Below are 15,143 nucleotides of genomic sequence, written 5' to 3' on the forward strand. Positions count from 1 at the left end.
GAGTTATAAAACCACATAATGTTGCCTAATTAATCAGCGAAGCATTTACCTAAATTCATACTAGTGGAACCATGAATAGAGTACCCACTAATTGGGGTTTTATTTATTCTAGGGTGAACAAGGTAATAATAACAATAGCAATAATAATGTCATAACAAAGGTAAATAAGCATGGCTAAATAAAACAGTGATAACGCGGGAATTTAAATAAAGCGATAATGCATTAATTTAAATCAAAATAATTTTATAAACTGGGATTCAATATGCTCAAGGATGATGTGACTTGCCTTGCTCAGAGAGAACGGCCTTCCGAACCTTCGGCAACGACTGCAAACCACGCTTCAGGAACCTCCGGAACGACAGAAGCTATGCGAAGCACACAAGCAAAGCTACAAGCCTATAAAGAAGCAATAACAATACATAAAAAGAAAGCACACGGTTCTTTAGGTTATAACAAACATTAAGAGAGTTGAACGGGTCAATTCGGAGCTCGTATGACCAAGACATGGTCATCCGAAGTTTAATGCTGTTACATGGAGATTTGCGGATTATTATAATTATGTTTTGCAACTATAAAACATGTGTAAGCGCTAACGTGGAAAAGATAGGAAGGCTGCGCTTGTGGACATGCAGACCCCACATGTCAACCTAAAGGACCGCGGTAGACCGAGTACACAGAGACGGTCCACGGGTCGATGGAAGCGGACCCCGTGTGTCAACCGAGGCGAGTGGCCAACAAGCAGACTCCACTAGACACCACACGGGCTGCACACGTGGAAACCACGTGGCTATCGTGCGGGCACACTAACACGGTCACCACACGCACCCACGAACGATTACCGACACCGGTACACGGGTACCGGGGTCGACAACCGCAAACGGGCACGGGGCAACACCGAAAGGACGAGGACGGGGCAGCGAGAGGAGGGACCCTTACCACCACGCGACGAGGCGAGGGAACGACAACGACGAACGGGCGCGGCGGAGGCGGCCGGGAACGACGGAGACGAACGGCGAGGGGACGACTTCGGCGGCAATCCTTGGACGAAGGCGAGATGCGGCCGGCGCAACGCTTGACGATGCGGAGCCGAGGACGAAGACGACGACGGGGCTGCAGCGGCTCGCTTGACGAACGCGGACGACGGACGAGAATGGCTCGACGGAGGGACGAACGCCACGACGACCGGGAACGACGAGAGGACGACGATGACGACGACCGGGGCCGGCGAGGAGGCGACGAGGGCAGCCGGCAGCAGCTGCACGGAGATGAGGACGGCGTGGAACACGCCGCTGCGATGACGATGACGGTGGCGGCGCAGCGAGACGACGAGCCGGGCGACCGACGGGACGTCGACGACGAGAACGAACGGAGACGACGATGATGGACCGCGGAGGGGTTTGGATGGAGGGGAAGTGATGCCGAGGACGACCTTGCCGCTGCGATGCCGGAAGGGAAGACGACGACGTCGACCGGTGCACTAGCGAGGAACAGTAGCCGGCCGGGTGAGGGGATGTACTGGATGCCGGCGAGGACTCCGTTCCGGCGAGATTTGGGCAAGGAGAAGGTGAGGACAGGGGAGTGGACAACGTCACAGTGCCGAGGTAGGTGGTGGCGACGTCGGCCGGCGCACGGGAGACGCGGCAGAGGCTGCCGGAGGTGGAACAGTGGTGTTGCCGCCACTGTAGCCGGCGGGGGCGTGTCTCCGGTGATTTCCCCACGAATCAGAGGCGGCGCCGGGGAAGAGGATGCACCTACGAGGCCGAGAGAGAAGACGGTGCGGCCGGACGGCACTCAGGCGAGGAGGGAGAGGCGGCTGGATGCCGGCCGGCGCCGGAGAGAGAGAAGGAGAAGGCGGGGAGAGGTGGTGTGGCCACGGGAAGACGCGGGAGGAGGCTAAAACGATAGAACGCAAAGAGTTGGTTCCATTTTATAGGGGAGGAGAGGGAGCCGGCCACGGGAGGAGCGGGGAACGGCGGCGGAGTTTGTGGCCGGCGGCCATGGAAGGTGGCCGGGGTTGGCGCGTCCGTTCCCGGCGATTGGGGGCACGAATCAAGGGGGAATTAAGGGGGAAAGAGAGAGGAGGGAAAGGGGATTAATTCCCCCTAATCAATTTTGGAATCCAATGCTTAAATTGCGCGGATTCGAAGGAGGAACGAACTAGGGTTTTCACGGGAGGGAGAAGAGGCCGAGCGGGAGGAGGAAGACGCGCCTGGCAGGCGGGTCCCACGTGGGGCGCGCGTCGTCAGTGCGCGCACGTGCGCGGCACGGGAGGGGAGCAGCTCGGCCAGGGGGCGCCACGGCTTGGGCCGGGTGGCTGGGCCGAGAGGGAAGGAGGGAGAAGAGGGGCGGCCCGAGGGAGAGAGGGGAGGAAAAAAGAGAGGGAGGAGAGAGGGACTTCGGCCGCGGGCCGAGAGGGAGAGTGGAGAAACCTTGGGCCAGACTTGGCCCAAAGGGAAGGAGAGAGTTATTTTTAGATTTTCTTTTTAGTAAACTTTGATAATCGTTTTTGTTGCTTAATAAATATTTCCGGTGCTTTGAAAATTCAAGTAAAATTTGAGGGCTCCTTTTAGACCAAGGAGAATTTAACAAAAATTCTCCGGGCCACATTCGAATTTTTCTTGTACGTATTTTAGTGTTTGCCAATTTCTTTTCGAATTTTAATTAATTCTATTATTCCTTTTAGAAAATAATTTTTATTTTGGGATGAATTTATCAGGACGTGACATGATTCGATACACATTGTTGGATTAAGTTAATGTGCTTTATATGGATTGCCACACACGGATTGAGTCATGGAAAGACAATTGTATCGATTAGTTAGGATATTTGATGTAATTTCCTTAGAGATAAGTTTAGGCAAAAGTCTGCCGCAAAGACTTATGGTATATTATAGTTTGTTAGAGATAAGAGTCGTGTCCGACATGGACATATTTTGTAATATCAGGTATAAATAGACCCCGAGCCCCATGTAATAAACACACAATCAATACAATCTCGGCTAATCGCCACCCTTTTACTTTCGTTTTGTTTCGACGAGTTCTTGCCTTCGGATTAAGTTGCATCAGTTTCGATCTTCAACTAGAGGTAAAACTTGTTATGGCAGCTTGTGTTCTCAAGATTAGTGCTTCTATCATTATGATACTCTAATCTTGTTTATGTAAGTTGTCGAGTTATCATATATTTTATATAATCTTTGACAATATTATTATTTAACCTTCAACCGGCTAACATCTATTGTTAGAAGATAGCCAATTAAGTTAAATATCAACGTTGGCTTAGATTATATAGGGTATCTACCATCCTATGAAACAATCAATGGCTTGATTATATAGATATTGTCTTTCTTTTCATACTTATGGCTGCATCAGTTGTTTGATCTTATAAGTCGTGATTAGAACTCCAATCTCTTGCATGTTTTTGGTTGCCGATTAGGGTTTCATCGGAGTTTCAGCCGATCTTACCTGATTTAGCCTTATATTTTATGTGCTTAATTGATATGATAGATCTGCCCTTTATGTTGAGATCTTACTGTTTTTAGGTATATTAAGCTTATTGTTTGATATATTTTGCTTGCTTTAATATCTTAATATAGAGTGGTATCGGAGTATTAGCCAATACGTGCTAGATCTACCTTATCGGCTATGCTATAGACGTCTATAATCTTCTTGGTAATATATATTTTGATCTAAGTGATTTCTATTGTCTCGGCAAAGCGTCTGATCTATCCCAATCACTTGATTTAAATATATACCGACACCAAGATTGTATACTGTTAATATCTACAGCCGATCGAGTAGATTTAGTTCTTTATTATTTATTCATGATTACCGATCGATGCATATATGACATCGGCTCAAAGATAAATGATATGTCATCGGCTATTAGCCGATCGGCTATCGTTTATGGATTTAACCACGGTTTCCTTGTCTTTATTTCTTGTTGATTGCAGGATCAAATCAACTGGCACGCTCATAGATCTAAAAGCAAGTTTTCCTGGACCTGCACTGGAGTTAAGCAGATCTCCCAGGCCTCGTGTTTTTCGCATCAACACGCTTTTGGCACGCCTAGTGGGTCTTGATTCGAAGTCAGAGATGGCACCAGAAAAAAAATCCTCACCGTCGACAGGTAAGTCCACAGATCTTCAAAACAAGCCTCCATATCCAACTGGGGTTGATGTTCATGAAGGAAACATTATTCCAATTAGTCTGGACAAATTGTCGGCTGAACATAGGCAGGAGCTTGAACAAATGATGAGCAGTGTGAAGGACAACTTCATGAATTCATTCGATGAAACCCGTCAAGGAACAGTTGTCCAGAAATACAAACTGAAAGTAGTTGCTACCGATGAAGCCAGTTCAAGCACAACCCAAGAAGATAAAGGCATTGCTGGTGAATCAGGTGACAAAGGTGGTGGTTTTCAGGAGGGAATGGTCGAAGATCTTGGTCCGAATGGCAATGGATTACAACCGCAGTTCAACAATTTCCAGGACCGGATCGACTACGTGGTGCAACATGCTTTGATCAACCAATCAGGAGTCTTGGTGAATACCTTAACTAACATGGTAAAATCAGGGGTTGATGGCAAAATAGCTGAGCATCAAGTTACAGGGCCAGTATATTTGCCAGGTGGTGTTTTTCCAAATTACAGACCTTTGGTTACAGGCAACCAACAGGGTTCTTCTAGCGCACCACCAACACAGTCGATGGCACCAGCTGCGGCTTCTGCTCCAGCTGCACAGGTTGCACCATCATTGGCACCGGGACAAATAACCAATCCTAGGCTGTTGACCAGAGAACAGCCACAGCATGGTGGACAAAACATCAATCGGCTAACCCAGGAGAAGGTGGCTGCTATGTTCTATCCAAATCAACCAACTGCCGATCTAGCGCTGCCGAACCAGCATACGTCAGCAGCAAACCTTGCTAAATGCATCGGCTAGGATGAGGACACCTGATAATCAGCTAAGGCAGCATGTTGCAAATCGAGTTATCCCTGAGCACTTGGTTCATAATGTGCAGCCAGATCAGTCAGTGATACCTCAAGTTATACCTGAACATTTGGTGCGTAACATCCAGCTGAATACTCAGAACTACAAACGGGGTCACTTAAATTATCATTACCAGCCTCCTTCACCTCATGTGCATCAAAGGGGGTCACCTCAACCTCAGTTTGCTCCCCAGTTTAATCAGTTTGAGCCAATATCACAGCAAACACAAGGGGAACCTCAGCAGAGACAGTGGGCCGATATGATTGCAGATGTGATGAGGGAGCAATTTGGGTTTAAGCCGAAGGATACTGGGAACTTGTATCGGCATCCATATCCTGAGTGGTTTGAGAGAATTCCATTACCTGCCCGATACAAGGTGCCAGACTTCTCAAAATTTTCAGGGCAATATAACGTTTCTACCTATGAGCATATCAGCCGATTCTTAGCTCAGTGTGGTGAAGCATCGGCTGTTGACGCCTTGAGAGTTAGGCTGTTTCCTTATCCTTGTCCGGATCGGCTTTTACTTGGTTTTCTTCTCTACCATACAATTCTATCCATGGTTGGGCCGATTTGGAGAAACAGTTTCATAGCTATTTTTACAGTGGAGTTCACGAGATGAAACTGTCCGATATGACAGCCATTCGACACAGGCATGATGAATCTGTACAGGATTATATCCAGAGGTTTAGATAGACAAGGAATAGGTGCTACAGCTTGGCTTTAACAGATTCCCAGTTAGCCGATTTGGCTTTTCAGGGTTTGATAGCTTCGATTAAAGAGAAGTTTTCATCCCAGGAGTTTGAGAGCTTATCTCATCTTGCGCAAAAAGTGACTCTACATGAGCAAAGATTTGCCGAAGCTAAGAAGAACTTTAAAAAGATCAACCATGTGTATCCTTACATGTATGGTTCTGATGATGAAGATGATGATTCCAAAGTGGCAGCAGCCGAATGGGTCAGAAGCAAGAAGGTGGTACAATGCCAATGGATCAAGAATTCTAGGAAAGAAGAAAAATATGACTTTGATATCACCAAGGCTGACAAAATTTTCGATTTGTTACTTCGGGAGAAGCAGATTCAACTACCTGCTGGTCATATAATTCCATTAGCTAAAGAGCTAGGAAAAAGGAGGTATTGCAAATGGCACAATTCTGGTTCTCATTCTACTAATGATTGCAAAGTTTTCAGACAGCAAATCCAGGTGGCCATTAAAGGAGGAAAAATCAAATTCGATGATTCCAAGAAGCCGATGAAGGTTGATGGTAATCCTTTCCCTGTCAATATGGTGCATACATCTGGGAGGATAGCCAATGCAGGGAGGAACCAAAATTTTCAGATGAATTCAGCTAGAATTATCAACAAATACCAGAGAAAGTATGACAAGCAACAGGAGAGGTATTGTGAAGAAGATGATGATGGTTTTGATCCACATTGGGACTGCGAGTTTTTCCGATTTTGCTGGAATGAGGGTATGGGATTGCCATCTATCGAAAATTGTCCTGGATGCAGTGATGTTGCAGAAAGTTCAAGCCGATCGTATAATAGAAACAATCGGCTGAGGCAAACAAGAGTTCCTGTTCATCAAAGATTGGGCCCAGTAAACCGAGAATATAATCAAGGAGATGATGAGGATAGAAAGGCTCAATGGTGTCCTTCTGGTATCTTCACAAAGAATCAGAAGAGAAGGGTTCAAAAATTGAGGAACAGAGAGCGTTTTGATGAGGTAGAGCAAGAGATCAAATATCGGCTGAAGAGGACAAAGCCGAGGCAAGAGTGACGTGTTAAGAATCAAGCTGCCATAGCCGATGAAGTCAAATCCGATGAGGCAAAAGGATTGGCTAAAGGGAAGAGTGTTGTGACTGCATCGGTAAACATGGTTTTTACATTGCCTACGGAATTTGGAGCCAAACAAGCCGATGTTGATGAAGTCGAGGAAGTTTCGGCTAAGTTGGTTTTGTCACCAGAGCAAGAAGTTTTTGAGAAGCCAGAGGGGACAGAGAATCGGCATCTCAAACCATTGTACATTAACAGTTATATCAATGGGAAGCCGATGTCTAAGATGATGGTTGATGGTGGGGCTGCCGTAAATTTGATGCCATGCGCTACATTCAGGAAGTTGGGTAGAAATTCAGAGGATCTCATCAAGACAAACATGGTTCTCAAAGACTTTGGCGGCAATCCATCGGAAACAAAAGGAGTTTTGAATGTGGAACTAACAGTCGGCAGCAAAACTATCCCTACAACATTTTTTGTCATCGATGGGAAGGGTTCCTATAGCTTGTTTCTTGGAAGGGATTGGATTCATGCTAATTGTTTTATTCCTTCGACCATGCATCAATGTTTGATTCAATGGCAAGGCGACAGGATTGAAATTATGCCAGCCGACAGGTCAGTTAACGTTGCTAGTGCTGATTTAGCTCTTTGGGAGATGGATGGTATTGATTGCCTGTCTGGAAAAATTTGGGATGGAGATTTTCTAAATGTGTCCGATCGTGATATACAGCCAATTGAAGATGGAGAGCCCAAATTATTGTTTTGAGGGCGTCGTGGAGGGTTCAAACGTCTACACCAAGGACACGGTAGATGATCTCGATGACAAGCAAGGACAAGGTTTCATGTCGGCTGATGATTTGGAGGAAATTGATATAGGTCCAGGAGATAGACCAAGGCTGACATTCATCAGCAATAACTTATCTTCCGAATTTATAACCAAGTTGATAGAGCTCTTGAAAAAATACTGAGATTGCTTTGCTTGGGAATATTATGAGATGCCAGGACTCAGCCGATCAATTGTTGAACATCGGCTCCCTATCAAACCGGGGGTTAGACCATACCAGCAGCCGCCGAGGAGATGCAAAGCCGATATGCTTGAAGCTGTCAAGGCTGAGGTCAAATGTTTATATGATGCTGGTTTTATTCGTCCGTGCCGATATGCTGAATGGGTTTCCAATATAGTTCCAGTTATCAAGAAAAATGGCAAAGTCAGGGTGTGCATTGATTTTCGAGATCTCAACAAAGCTACCCCAAAGGATGAATACCCAATGCCGGTTGCCGATCAGCTGGTCGATGCTGCCTCAGGACATAAGATATTGAGTTTTACGGATGGTAATGCTGGCTACAATCAAATCTTTATGGCAGAAGAAGATATTCATAAAACAGCTTTTAGATGTCCTGGTGCAATCAGCTTGTTTGAGTGGGTTGTGATGACTTTTGCTTGAAAAGTGCTGGAGCTACATATCGACGGCCTATGAATTATATATACCATGATCTAATCGGCTGGTTGGTTGAAGTTTATATTGATGATGTGGTTGTTAAGTCAAAGGAAATAGATGGCCATATAGCCGATTTGAGGAAGGTTTTCGAGAAAACTAGAAAATATGGCTTGAAGATGAACCCGACAAAGTGTGCTTTTGGTGTATCAGCTGGCCAGTTTTTGGGATTTCTTATTTATGAAAGGGGGATTGAGGTGATTCAAAGGAGTATTAAAGCAATTAAGAAGATCCAGCCTCCAGATGACAAGAAGAAGCTGCAGGAGTTGATCGGCAAGATAAATTTTATCAGGAGGTTTATCTCTAATTTATCTGGAAGATTGGAACCGTTTACACCTTTATTGAGATTGAGAGCCGATCGACAATTCACTTGGGGGGTAGAGCAACAGAAAGCTTTGGATAATATAAAGGAATATCTTAGTTCCCCTCCAGTTTTGATTCCTCCACAAAAGAGGATATCTTTCAGATTATACCTGTCAGCTGGTGAGAAGTCAATTGGCTCGGTATTGATTCAGGAGCTTGAGGGCAAAGAGAGGGCTGTATTTTATTTAAGCTGAAGGCTCTTGGATGCAGAAACAAGGTATTCTCCTGTGGAAAAGTTGTGCTCGTGTTTGTATTTCTCTTGCACCAAGTTAAGGCATTATCTATTGTCCAACGAATGCACTGTGATATGTAAAGCCGATGTGGTCAAATACATGCTATCGGCTCCAATTTTGAAAGGAAGGGATGGTAAATGGATATTTGCTTTAACAGAGTTTGATCTTCGGTATGATTCACCGAAGGCGATTAAGGGACAAGCTATAGCCGATTTTATAGTGGATCATCGTCATGGCTCAATCGGCTCAGTTTACATTGTGCCTTGGACATTGTTCTTTGATGGGTCAGTGTGCACTCATGGTTGTGGTATAGGCTTGGTTATAATTCCTCCTCGGGAGGCAAGTTTCGTGTTTTCCTATACTATTAAACCTTATGCAACTAATAATCAGGCTGAGTACGAAGCGGTTCTCAAAGGGTTGCAATTACTCAAGGAAGTTGAAGCCGATGCTATCGAGATTATGGGCGATTTTTTGTTGGTGATTAGTCAATTGGCAGGAGAATATAAATGCAAGAATGATACATTGGTGATCTATAATGAGAAGTGCCGAAAGTTGATGGATGGGTTTCGGCTGGTGACTTTAAAACATGTATCTCGGGAGCAAAACGTTGAAGCTAATGATTTGGCTCAAGGAGCATTGGGGTACAAGCCGATGATGAAAGATGTTAAAGTAGAAGTTGCTACAATAACAGCCGATGATTGAAGGCATGATGTTTTTCGATATTTGCAGAATCCGTCTCAATCGGCTTCACGAAAGTTGTGTTATAAAGCTTTGAAATATACCTTGCTGGATGATGAATTGTATTATCGGACAATTGATGGAGTGTTGCTTAAATGTTTGAGTGTTGATCAAGCCAAGGTTGCAATAGGCGAGGTACATGAAGGAATTTGTGGGACTCATCAATCGGCTCATAAGATGAAGTGGTTGCTCAGACGTCCAGGGTATTTTTGGCCGACAATGTTGAAAGATTGTTTTAAATATTACAAGGGTTGTGAAGATTGTCAAAAGTTTGGAGCAATTCGAAGGGCACCAGCATCGGTTATGAATCCTATCATCAAACCTTGGCCATTCAGAGGTTGGGGAATTGACATGATCGGGATGATTAATCCACCTTCGAGTAAGGGACATAAGTTTATATTGGTAGCAACCGATTACTTTAGCAAGTGGGTGGAATCGATTCCTTTGAAGAAAGTTGATTGGGGGGATGCTATACAATTTGTCCAAGAGCATATTATTTATCGATTTGGTATTCCTCAGACCATTACAACCGATCAAGGCTCGATTTTTGTGTCCGATGAGTTTGTTCAATTTGCCGATAGCATGGGTATCAAATTGTTGAATTCTTCATCATATTATGCGCAAGTTAATGGGCAAGCCAAGGCATCCAACAAGAGTTTGATTAAATTGATTAAGAGGAAGATTTCTGATTATCCTCGGCAATGGCATACTAGACTGGCCGAAGCATTGTGGTCCTATCGGATGACTTGTCATGGATCAATTCAAGTTCCTCCTTATAAGCTAGTTTATGGACATGAAGCAGTTTTACCATGGGAGATTAGAATCAGCTCGAGAAGAACAGACTTACAAAATGAATTGACAGCCAGCGAATATTATAATCTCATGCCCGATGAGAGGGAGGATGTGGTTCAGTCACGATTGCGAGCTCTTGCAAAAGTTACCAAGGATAAGGAGAGGGTTGCTCGACATTATAACAAGAAAGTAGTGCCCAAGTCTTTTTCTGAGGGAGAGCTTGTTTGGAAGTTAATCTTGCCGGTAGGAACTCGTGATAATAAATTCGGCAAGTGGTCACCAAATTGGGAAGGACCGTTTCAAATCCACAAGGTTGTGTCTAAAGGAGCTTATATGTTGCAAGGACTTGATGGAGAAGTTTATGGATGAGCACTTAATGGAAAGTATTAAAAGAAATATTACCCTAGTGTATGGGTTAACTGATGATCGGCTGAGTCTGCCGATGCGTGTAAAGCCGATGTGTGTTTGCATCGCCTTGAGATGGCCGATATAGTTATATCGCCCTTAGTGGTTTTTGTTTTTTCATAATCGGTTGTGTTCTGCTGATGTATGATGGCCTATATGTAACATATCGCCCTTAGTCTGAATTATAATTTTATCAATGCCTTCGTCATTGCAAAATTAGGGTGGCACATATATACAAAAATTGAGAATTTTTGAGCAAGTTATATTAATCGGCACAAAGGATCATCAAGACAATTAAGTAAAGTGTTAAAGTTTCTTAGCTGATTACACAAATGGATACAAAAGTTACTAAGTCCCTATTACAGTCGATCAGTTATGCAGATAAATAATGTTGGATGGCCGATATTGCCTTTTGCCTGATTTCTTCGATTTCTTCGATGGCGTGAGCAACTTGAGCATTGGTTCAAGTAATAACTTTAAGGGACTTGGTCAAATCAGCTACGTTCTTGATAGCTGATCTTAACTTCGATTTTTGTTCTTCAATTGCCCTCGGGAGATCGGCTAACTTCTGTTCTTCCATAGCAAGCTTAGCATTGCATTCTTCAAGGCGAGCTAAGAGCTCAATCTTCTCAGATTTTAGTTGGTCAATGGTAGATTTGATTGGCTCTTTGGCAAGATGATCCAGCTTGATTTTTTCAGCATGTACAAGCTGCCGATTGGCTTGGATTGTTGCCTCTATGTCTTTCTTCTCTCGCCGATCAGCTAGTCTTTGTCTTGCTTTCTCTAGCTTGAGTTGATGTTGTTCAAGGTATATAGCTGGGGTAAGGACGTTTGATAGGTCATATGGGATTGAGGTTTGGATTGTTTTGAATCTTGCCCGAATAGAACCGCAGTCGGTCACCAAGCTGTCTAATGATGCCTCTAGACGATGACAAATGTCTTCGAGACTTCTTCTAACATCTTCATATAGAGGAGCTAGGGATCTGCTGGTGGTGTCTTCTTCCACCTCGTCGAAGTAGTCCTTGATGTCAAAAGAGAATAGATCGGCTAAGACCTATAAAGATGAAAGTTGGAAAAGGGTTAACACTGAAGCATGTTGTACAGCCGATTTGGGGTTTTTGAAAAAAGAAAGATTTACTGGGATAGCAGGAGCGGCTGGTTGTTGTTCTTCTTCAATATGATGGCTGCCCATGACCATTGGAGTACGGCCGCTTGACATCGGCTGCACAGGGGGTGAAGGAGGAGGAGTAGGCTAAAAAGACAAATGTAAATTAGCATCGGTTATGATTAAATTTTAAAAGATTCTTCAGAAGGAGTCTTACCGATGGAACTGGTTTAGATGATGCTTTTGCTGATGTCTTCTTTGAAGCGATTTTCTTCTTCTACAAATACAAGTTCAATGAATGATCGGCTATATGGAAATTTTTTAAGAGCTTGTCAGGATAAGTTACCCTTGTAAAGTGAGTTGGAGCTGCAGGAGTTGGAGGCGTCTTTTTAGGTGGAGCCGATGGTGTTTTTTCTCCTAGGTCACTTAGCTCGGCTGCAGCTTGATCAACATCTTCTCCAATTTCCTCTTCATCCAGGGCTTGTTCGATAGATGGATCTAAGGTAGGCAAATCATCGGTTGGCTTGGACTTCTTCTTCTTGGCTTTTTTCTGTGGAGCTAGAGCTGATGGGTCAGTAGCCGATACCTTGGTATTTCTCTTCTTGCCAGCATCGGCCGGTTCTCTTATTAGCCCTTGGAGTAGACTTGAGGTCTTGGGGGCATGGTAGCCGATGATTGGGGTTGATGGTCCACCTCTGTCTGGTATGAGGCCTAGAGCATATTCTATGTCCTTGTCCCTATTGCTTTTACGAGGAGGAGAAGATTCTGTTGTCTGCAAGATAGAAGAAGAAGTTAGTCAAGGTACCAATCGGCTGACGGTTATTTTAGCAGAATTGACAAAGTAAAGATTTACCTGAGGGATGACATCCGGAAATAGGTCTGTCATATACATGGAAGCTGGTTGATGGAATAGATGTAGTTTCCATTCACTCCACCATCTATCAAAGGCCCTACTCCTAAAACTTGCTAGCTCTATGTTCTCAATGCTGCCCAAGGGAGGTCTTGAGATGTTGAGCAGCCGATCCATCATCAAGCTTGAAGAAATATCTCCTCTACATTGTGTCTTATCGGCAAAGTACAAGCCGATTGGGAGTTGGCCCATTCCAAATTGCCTGGCCGAGCTTATCGGATGGTAGAACTCATAAGAAACCTGAATATTTCTCCCTTGATGGATACTAACAGGAAGAATGCAGGGGCTAATGGTGGCAGCGAAGATTTCTCTAGACTTTTGATATTTCTCATGGTTGATGTCTTCAAATCTGAACTCTGCCAGCAGATCTAAATCCGTCGAGTCTGCATATGGAAACCAAACTCGGGCATTCTTCTGAAATCCATCATAGAAACTGAAGAACCAGTCCTTCAGAAACTCAGCCGATAACTTTGCTCCAGCATTGGCTGGTGTGGATGCATACTCCCCATAGGACATACACCTGCAGTGGGTACGCTCTTCTCCATCATTGTCTGTGATCGGCTCTAATCTAGGGAATTCAACAACTGTCACAGCTGGCCGATTGATAGCTTTCATGGCTACCAAGTTTAACCAAGTCTGCAGTAGCCACCGTGGTCCACCTGCACCGACGACTGAGCCGACAGCTATCTTAGCTGATGCGTTGTTCAGCATCTGATACAAGTAGCCGAGGAGGATTTTGCCTAAAGGAAATTGCCTTTTTGTCTCTAGGGCTTCGGCTAAGAACTGCCAGTTGGTTGTGGGGCCACAACTTCATCCGCAGAATAAGAATTTTTCTAGCCACATTAGCAGAAAGGCTATATGCTCTCGGGAGGTGATAGGCCCTTTGCCCATATACGCTGCAATGTAACCCGACCAGTCTCCAATGCTCTTGCTTTTGAATTCAAAGGTATTCTTCGTGTTTAAGCTTATTGGGTTGGCTGATGAAGTCACATCTAAGCCAATGATCATGGTGACATCTAGCAGAGTTGGTATCATTGGCCCTTGGATGAAGAGGAAAGCATTGAGAGTATTGGACCAAAAATAGGCTGCAGCGGCCATCAGTGGCTCATCCTTAGCCGAATTAGCTAGAGTAAGGGCAAGTGCCTGGCCGATTCCAATTTCGTCCCAGTGAGCCTGCTTGCTAGCCGATACTCGCTTGTACCACACAGGCCAACTTTTCTCGGGATTGCTTTTCTCAAGTGAAGGCCAGGATTTGAAGGTGTTTTTCAAGTGATTTAGGTTCGGGTTGGCCAGTCTAAAAGGGATCATATTGGTCTCAGCACTAATGAACTCATAGGGGTCGAGACTGCCAATCGGACCGAGAAAATACTGGTGATCGTGAAACAAACTGGGGACTGCAACCAGAATGGAAAGATGCTACAAATCCAAAAGGAATAGAGAAGAAGAAAACAAGATAAGATGAAGAAAAACTGATCTATTGCATGGGAAAAAGGGATCTAGCCGATGGGCACATACCTCTGCGTACTCGGCCGATGGCACGGCAGATGGGTTGGCGGAAGTCGACATCGCCGCGGGCGGAAACTTGGTCGGAGAGGAGATCGCCTGGAAATCGCCTTGCGCGCCGAGCGGATCGCCGAAGAGAGAGAAGGAGGAGTTTGCTTCAGCAGTGAAAATGGAGGAAACGGTGTGAAGTTTCTCAGAGTTGACGGTTAGTATTTAAAGCGCTGGAGTAACGGTAAAAAAACGACAAGTGCGATATTCTCTTGGAGACAATATATGGCAAATCCGAAACATTACCAAATATTCCGGACTTGGGGGGCATGTGTTAACAACCAAATTTGCTAATCTGAGTATCGGATATGAAGATTAGATCGAAGCGGAATCCAAGACAAATATCGTTCTGGAAACAGAGCAAGAATCGGCTGCGACCTTAATCGACAGAGTTCGAGTCGGACTAGGTTAGCCGATCAAGCCGATTCTGACAATATGATTCGATACACGTTGTCGGATTAAGTTAATGTGCTTCATATGGATTGCCACACACGGATTGAGTCCTGGAAAGGCAATTGTATCTATTAGTTAGGATATTTCATGTAATTTCCTTAGAGATAAGTTTGGGCAAAAGTCTACCGCAAAGACTTATGGTATATTAGAGTTTGTTAGAGATAAGAGTCGTGTCCGACATGGACATATTTTGTAATCTCGGGTATAAATAGACCCCGAGCCCCATGTAATAAACGAACACACAATCAATGCAATCTCGGCGAATCGCCACCCTTTAACTTTCATTTGGTTTCGACGAGTTCTTGCCTTCAGATTGAGTTGCATCGGTTTCGATCTT

The 15,143-nt window shown here is 44.6% G+C and overlaps 1 protein-coding gene across 1 annotated transcript; it reads right to left on the reverse strand.

The window, feature by feature from the left end:
- Nucleotides 1–276: 276 nt before the first annotated feature.
- LOC136356195 (uncharacterized) lies at nt 277–12,784 on the reverse strand. The gene is made up of 6 exons (XM_066309785.1): nt 12,746–12,784; nt 12,239–12,664; nt 11,926–12,039; nt 11,676–11,841; nt 937–1,790; nt 277–396 (listed from the first exon to the last, which is right to left on the reverse strand). The coding sequence occupies exons 1-6, from the start codon at nt 12,782–12,784 to the stop codon at nt 292–294; spliced, it is 1,704 nt and encodes a 567-aa protein (XP_066165882.1). The 3' UTR covers nt 277–291.
- Between the last annotated feature and the right edge of the window lie 2,359 nt (nt 12,785–15,143).

The sequence above is a fragment of the Oryza sativa genome, chromosome 4 (genome assembly GCF_034140825.1).
Source record: "Oryza sativa Japonica Group chromosome 4, ASM3414082v1".
NCBI lineage: Eukaryota > Viridiplantae > Streptophyta > Magnoliopsida > Poales > Poaceae > Oryza > Oryza sativa.

Coding starts and splice junctions, on each gene's coding strand:
- LOC136356195 (XM_066309785.1), bottom strand. CDS start 12,784: ATGTATATGACAGACCTATTTCCGGATGTCATCCCTCAG. Junction 12,040..12,238: donor CTCCAACTCACTTTACAAGG/GTAACTTATCCT, acceptor TTGTCTTTTTAG/CCTACTCCTCCTCCTTCACC. Junction 11,842..11,925: donor CAGCCGCTCCTGCTATCCCA/GTAAATCTTTCT, acceptor TCATCTTTATAG/GTCTTAGCCGATCTATTCTC.